At 30.6% G+C, this 8,022-nt stretch overlaps 1 protein-coding gene across 1 annotated transcript in view; it reads right to left on the minus strand.

Annotated features, from left to right (window-relative positions):
• The window catches only part of LOC107604975 (G-type lectin S-receptor-like serine/threonine-protein kinase At4g27290), a 10,605-nt gene extending 7,534 nt beyond the window's left edge, over positions 1–3,071 (minus strand). Inside the window, exon 1 of the mRNA XM_016306705.2 lies at positions 2,367–3,071. Coding sequence (XP_016162191.1) covers positions 2,367–2,963 — 597 coding nt within the window. The 5' untranslated portion in view covers positions 2,964–3,071. The remainder of the gene's footprint in view (positions 1–2,366) is intronic.

Raw genomic sequence — 8,022 nt, forward strand, 5'->3', positions numbered from 1 at the left:
ATTGGGCTCCCTAATATTACTCTTTTAATAATTAAGTCTAAGTTAGTTTAATAACTCATTAGTCCAAAACTATTTCAACAAAAAAACCATTCACATTATGTAAGCATGAATCATGTATGCATTTTCTAATTTCTATAACTACTTCCTCGTTCCATCCTGGTTTGGTGTTACAGATAGGTTCATTAATGGTGTTTAGAAGATCCTTTAATTATTGAGTATGGACAAATTAAAATAAAAAAAAAAATTGTGTTGACCTTCAAAATATATTTATATGTTTTTCTTCAAAATTTATGTGTTTATGGTAAACATATTTCTGCATTTAATTGATTTTTTTTTTTTTGTATTTCACCAAGAAAAAAGAAAAATTACCAAAAAATTGATAAAGAAAAAAAAATTATTACATCACCTTAGTTTAATATATTATTCTCCCTAAAGGCCTAAATTATTCTTTCCTACACATTTTTCACATAATCATCATATTTTGGAGTGAGATCATACGAAGTGTATTTTCCTTAATTATTATAGTTACAGTTTACCTTAAAAAAATTGTTTTTTAGTAAAAAAAATTTGTGTTTATTTTTGTTATTTAAGTCTTTTTTCCTTCTTATTTTTTTTATTTTTTTTAATAAATTAAAAAAAACACATAAAAAAGAGAAGGTGAAAGTGAAGAAAGAGAAGGATAGTTAAGAGAAAGAAACAAATAAAGAAGAATGAAGAGATTGATGATGAGATATAAAGGAGGGTGGAGAAAAAAGAAAATAAAAAAAGAGCAGAGAAGATGGAGAAGACTACGAAAAATTTGAGTAAAGAGAAAAATATATATGATTAAAGATATTTAATTGGAGTTGGTTTATAAATATTTTTGAGAGTAATGTGATAAATAAATTTTAAGGATTTATTTTTTGGATAGATTAATCTCTAAAAAAAAGTATCAATTTTTTAAAATAATAGATGTGGATACACATTACAAGAAACACCATTAAAATTGACAGCTAAATCGATCGACGGCGAAAGTTGTCGCTTTTAAATGTGTCGATTTTTTAAATATCTAATAAAATCGATGGCTTGTCATATTATCGATAAATTTTTAATAAAATTGACAACTACTTTGTTGATAATATGAATTTAAGATTTTTACATATTTAATAAAAAAGACACTTTAATTGTTGATAATATTATCTAAAATCGACGACATATTTGTCGATATTTAATTTATTAAAATTGACACATTAGCTGTCGATTTAATTATTGAAGTACCGATCGACAAGTTCTTCGTCTATATTAGATTAAAAAAGCGACATCATTGCCATCCTTTTTTTGTCTATAATTAAAAAAGCAACGATGTTGCCGTCGATTTTAATAGCCATAAATTTTTTATTATTTTTTTTCATTTAAAAATAATAGACAATTAATACAAATAAAATTTTAAATAAAGAAATAAAATTTATGCTAAATATTATTAGATAATGAGGCAAATAAAATTTTAAATATAAAAATAAAATTATACTAAATATTAGATAAAAAATTTACAAATTTATCAAGATAATAAATAATTCTCTAACATAAAGATTCAAAACAAGATAAATAATTAAACTTAGATTTATATTTATCTAAATCGTAATTCATTAATAATACAAAATATTTAAAGAAATCATTAATAATACAAAATATTTAAAGAAAAGCTATTCTCATCCACTGTTTCGCTGACAATGTGATGATAATTTTAATGTCACTAAAATAATGGATGACATGGCTGTCAATTTTAATATTTTATTTTTAATTATTTTTAAATTTTATCGACAATAAGCCGTTGAAAAATATCGACAAAAAAGCTGGCCGTCGATTGTTTGCGTCGAAAAAAATAATATTTTTTATAATGACACTATCTTTAAATTAGTCCCTATAATTAAAGTAGAAAGTCTTAATTTAAACTAACTTATTCACATTTGTTATTTTAAAACACTTTGTTAGTACTTTTTTTCTTCAAGGATTAGTCTGTCTAAAAACTAAATTCTCAAAAATTTATGTCACCTTACTACTTTTCTTTTGTCATCCATTATTTTGTATTTTCAAATTGAAGTCAACACGATTTATTAATAAATTATTATTTATAGTATTACCTTAAATTTTTTTAACAAATAAAAGGGTTGACTAATAATAGAAAAGGAGAGACATGACATACAATTTATTTATTTAGAAAACAAAGTTCTTACCACCATGATTATAAACTTGCATATTATTTTACATTCTTATTGTAAATAAAATAAAAATCCATAAATGATTTCTCATCATCAATAAGTTAGTTAAAACAAGTTTGTTGGCTTGTAAAGAAAATGAAAGTAACTGGACGTAGGAAATTAAAGTACCAATTCAGGGTCGCTAGTAAGCTCCATGGCCCAAGAAAGGTTCCCAGTGGATGGATCGTCCCAGTTCTTCCAAGCGGTAAGCTTCCTTTCCAGACCACTTTTCAAGTCATATCCAAGCTTCATTCCTGGTAACAACGTATCACATGGATAATCAAAACTCTGCCATAATAACCTCTCTTCATCTTCACTATCATCTCTAACTACTAAATTTCCACTGTCCAAGAGCTGCGCAACCGGATTCTTAGTCGCCTTCGTCGTCGAGTTTGCTGACCAAACAACCGTCTGATTCTTTGCCAAAAGAACAAGATTCCCCTCTTTGCTTATGCGAAGTACGACGGAGTTGTCTTTGATTGGATCGTCGCGGTTTGCGACCCAAACTACTCTTCTAACTGAAATCTTCTTGTACCATATTCCTATGTAACGGTTTGTGGAACTGCCTGGGTTGAAGAAACTCAGCTCAAAGGTTCCACTCTTGGAAGTTATCGTGCTACCATCATCATGAAGTGGTGCAGATTGTGTTATGGTATCGTTTGCTGAAGAAATTTGATGGAAGAACAAGAATGATAGAGTGAAAAGAAGGATGGGTAGAATTGTCATTCTCTTTCACTTAATGGCTTCTCACAGTTACAACAACTGACAGTTTTATTTTTATGCCTATTATAAGTAGGATTAGGGATGTTTGGAGTAGACATGTTGAATCATATTCAAAGCTTGACTTTGACTTTTATATTTTTTTATTGCCATTTAATATGTCTTACATTGAATGTATTTCATATAACTCATTTGACAATGATAAAGAAAACTAATAAATAAAATGTGTATTAACTTTATGAAATAAATATTATGCACAATTATTTTTTTTCACGTTATTGAAGACTTTGAGAAGCTGAAGGCATAAACTAAGGAAAATTATATGATTTAGAAGAACTGAAGAGGACGTAACTGAGTGCTGATTTAAGAAATATGTTAAGCCACAATAATATACAGCCAAGACACCGTTATTCTAGATAAAAAAAGTATTTCATGATGGAGAATAAAAAATAGTTTACGGCCTATCTACGCTCGTTTAGTATCTAATTCTAAGCTTAATAACGTGAGGCGAACGGCATCCAAAGTAAAAGGAACACATTATTGTTTTTCATCATAGCAGCCACATATTTTATTCATGACATAGTCGAAAATCGGAGGCTATAGCATATTATCTTTAACAATGTCATGAATGCGTGATGGTCCATGGCCAACGACTACTAGCAATTATTCAACAATAATAATTTACGCGGCTGAGTTTATTAAAAAACATAAAAACATATAAAAAATGATACAAACATTAAAAAAATTAGACTTTAATATTGTTCCGAAAATTATCTACGATTGGTATAACTTGGGTCTAAACATAAGGTCCAAATTTCTTCTAAATCCGTCCGAATTTTTTGAGTGAGAATGGATGGTAGTATCTTTAAAGGATTCCGATACTTTATTTAGCAAAAAATTTAGACGGATTTAATAAATTAGGTTTGAGAAGATTTTAGACGGCTTTGATGAATTAGGTTTGAGAAATACAGTGAAGGGATATTTATATAATCGGGGTGAGAGGTTGACCTATAACTCCTCCACCTATAGTGGTGAGTAGTTACTTCCTATTTCTTAGGGGAAGCTGTTATTCCATATTTAAAACGAGGGACGAGATTATAGGCACACACGTTGGTGTAGTTGGGAGAATTTTTCGTTGTTAAGTCGGGTCGGATAACTTAAAAAAGGATCTTCTAGACCTCTTTTTATAGACTGAGCTTATTTATTTTAGGTATGACTTTAATTGCGGGACAGGGTATGAACAGTATCTCTACTCGAGATTGAGTTTATGCAAGTCGGGCTCTAGCAACCAAATAGTTTCTTGGTAATTGTACAACATTTAAAGCATGCTGATTTTACCTCTTTGTCCCTATTCATAACTATAAGTTTGGTTCTTCTTTTCTTTCATCTTCTTCACACAAAATTTTACACAAAAATTCTTCTCATTTCACTAAAACCGCTCCCTTCAAAGTTTCTTTCTTTTTCTTTTGTCAGAGAGACTTCATTTACACTACCTTGCTTTTCATTGTATTTTTTTGTTTTCAAGAACTTCTTTTCATTACTACTTTGGTGCTTCCAAAATTTTCTGGGTGTTCTTTCTTGCTACTCTCATTCCCAGGTTAGAATTTTTTTTCGTTCTTCTCCTTCATGCCTTAGCTTGTTGTCTTGCTCTTTGTAATTTTCTTGTATTTCTAGAAATTTTTTATTGTGCAGTTTTATTACTTGTCTGTAAATTTCTGAATGCTTTTATGTAAATGTTGAAACACTATGTGACTCCATAAAAACATTGGTTAAAAGTACGCTACAATTGGTATTTAATTAGACTTTGTTATGGTAGATGGTTGATGGTTTGTCACTATGCATGATCTTTTGGAGCTTTTGTTGCTCTTGAGTGGTGCTGTTATTGCCTCTAATGATAGTGCCAATAAATATTTCTGGATTTAAGCCTTTTTTAATTTGTGCTATTGTTAGGAATGGCAAGAGTTGCTCTGATTATTCATCGTTGAAGATGGCCCAACCTGTTTGATTTTTAACCGACCTCTGAATTTTATATGTATAATTACTTTTCTTTCTGTAGGTATACACCCATATGTTTCGATCTGTAATTCAAATAATGCCTATAATTCCTACCGATTTAGATTGGATAAATAGCATAGTATTAGCAGCTGTGTCGGTGATGGATAAGGAAACCTTAGAAAACTTCCGCCTTAAGTACCCTATCTGTAAGAAACAAGAGGCTAAAGAAAATTACGTTTTTTTTTATCTAAAGAAAACTAAACTTTACTAGCTCCTGATCCGGAAGAATTTGTTATGCATGACTTAACAAATCAGAACCATATTTTCTTTTTATGTATGAATGCCTTTTTCTTAAACTAGGCATGAGAATCCCTTTTACCAACTTCGAGCAAGATGTATTGTTGTCTTCTCGGGTTGTTCCTACTCAATTATATCCGAATTTTTGGGACTTTATGAAAATCTATTAATTAGATAGTCGTGTGCTTGACCTTCTCATGACTCTTTAAATTTTCTTTTATTTGTTCTAACTGACTAGACCTTTTAGCTCAAAAAAGCAATAGTGGACCTCTTTTCAAGCTATTCAGGGTAGAAAAGTATTTTCTATTTTTGAAGAGTCTTTCCATGACTTCAAAAATTATTACTTCAAAATCCAACCTCGGGAGGATGTCTGACCTTTTTACATTAGTGGCAAATCCCAATATATGTTCTGCTTGTACTGGGAAGAAAAGTCAATAGTTGTAAAGTATGACTTCGAGGATCTTGATGAAGAGGAGCAATTGATCGTAACTTTATTTCAAGAGTGTTGGAGTCGAGCTCCTAAACTCAACACCAAAATCCTTTTGGTAGCTAAACTGAGTTATGTCTTGACAAAGTTAGGTATATAGTTTTATTTTGTAGATAGCTTTCTTATATATAACTTCTGCATTTACGTAATCACTTCTTGATTTTTTGTAGAAAAAATGGTCAACAACTCAAACACCTACAGAAAGCTCAAACAGGTAAAGAAAACATTGCAGCTCGTCAGTCCCAGCAGTTGGAGGCTGAGAAGTCGGGTGGTAACTCAACTCCTCCTCCCAACTCTGGCTCGACCTCTTATCAAGCGGGCAAGTATGCACAACCCCCTCCTCTTTTGCAAGAGACTTTTCCTCCTCGGGTGATCCCTCTAGTGCCCCCTTTCTCTAAGCCCTCAAAAGAATCAAAGTCTAGAGCTTCTCGTAATAAGAGGAAAACTCCTTCTAACAAATACGAGAGCATCTTTCATTAAGGGTTTGACGCTCTTGGATTTAATGAAGAGTTTATTATTCCTGATATATATCACTACAACAAATTCGGGATGAGGCAACCCTTTGAAAACGTTGCCTATAATACAAAAAAGTGTTGCCTTTGATCAAAGGCAACACTTTCTGACAAAACGCAACGTTTTTTGGGGGGTTGGCTATATGGCCGTTACCTTTGCTCTAAGGCAACGCTTTTATGTATCAAAGGGAACCCTTTTTATGGCAACCTTCAAAAAACGTTGCCTTTTCTACAAAAAAGGCAACTCTACGAAAGGGTTGCCTTAGAGCACCCAAAGACAACACTTTAGATAAGACTTTATGTCAACATTTTCTACGAGTTGTATTTTCTAATATATAAAGCAACACTTGTCCAGATTTTTTTTAAGTTGCCTTTTCATATACCTAAAGCAACACTTGTCCAAATTTTATAAGTTGCCTTTTTCATATGCTTATAGCAACACTTGTCCAGATTTTTTTAAGTTGCCTTTTTTATAGACCTAAAACAACATTTATCTAAATTTATTTATAGTTGTCTTTTTCTAATACCTAAAGTAACACCTTATTGAGTTTTTCTTAGATTCTCTTTTTTTATATCTAAAGCAATATATTTTTTATCTTTATTATATTTATATGATATTTAAAGGAACAATATTTAAATATTTAAATTCAATTTAATCAATATAAGAAGAGAATAAGCTAATAAAAATATATTGCATATATATAGAAAGGTCTTCCAAGTACCAATTAACATACTTGCTAAGTTACCAAGTCAAATAAATGATAAACATAAGTAAACAAAATACATATTTTTCTCATGATGAAATTGAACAAAAAAAAACTAGTTTTTTCATTTGAAACCAAAAAGACTTTGTGCTTCACCATTGTACCAAGAGTCGCCTTTATCTCTTCAGAAAAATTCATCCAACCATAAGAAAGTCGCAGTCAAATCTAAATGGACAAAAAAATTATAGTCAAAACATTAGCTTAACAATAACATGTGTATTCAAGTGTTACAACAATAGTAGCAACTAAAACAGCAACCACGACAACCACCATGACAGCCATTAAACAGCCATAAAATAGCAACCATGACAGCCACATTACAACCATAAAGTAGCAAATAAACCAGCAACCATGACAGCCATAAAACAGCCATAAAACAACAACTAAAACAACAACCAAAACAACCATAAAACAACAACTAAAACAAGAAAATTATAGACTAACTTACAATAAATTATGGTTCAAAGTGTTTCTTCTTTATTCTTGTCTTGTATCGCTTCCATGCTTCTTGAACACCCGTCATCACCCATAGCTTTGAGAATTTTGGAAGAATGAACTTTGACTACAAACACATCAATTTTATCATATCATATGAATAAAAAGATTATAAACATATGGCATAAACATAAAAATAAGTGGAGATTACATTAATATACTTCCATATGTGTTTTTTGATTTGCCTAGGCACAACTTTCTAATTAGTGTACATCAAGGTAATAAAATCACTATTCCTTCCCATTGTTCCAATAAAATTGGTTAATTCCTTCACTCTCTGAGGAGTTGGCCCCACGACTACTCCACGATCAAAAGTCACTTCCTCCCTTTCTTTCCAAGTTCTTGCATAAATCTTTAGGCATCTTGTTCTTCCATGAGTCTTTTAACCTTTGGAGTTTCTAAATTAAAAAATTGAGAAATAGTACAAATTAAAACAAAAAAACAGCCATTATTCATATAGAAAGGGACAGCCGTGAATCATATAAAAGTCTTTTCAAATTAAACAAGTATATGCA

This window comes from Arachis ipaensis, chromosome B06 (assembly GCF_000816755.2).
Source record: "Arachis ipaensis cultivar K30076 chromosome B06, Araip1.1, whole genome shotgun sequence".
Classification (NCBI taxonomy): Eukaryota; Viridiplantae; Streptophyta; class Magnoliopsida; order Fabales; family Fabaceae; genus Arachis; species Arachis ipaensis.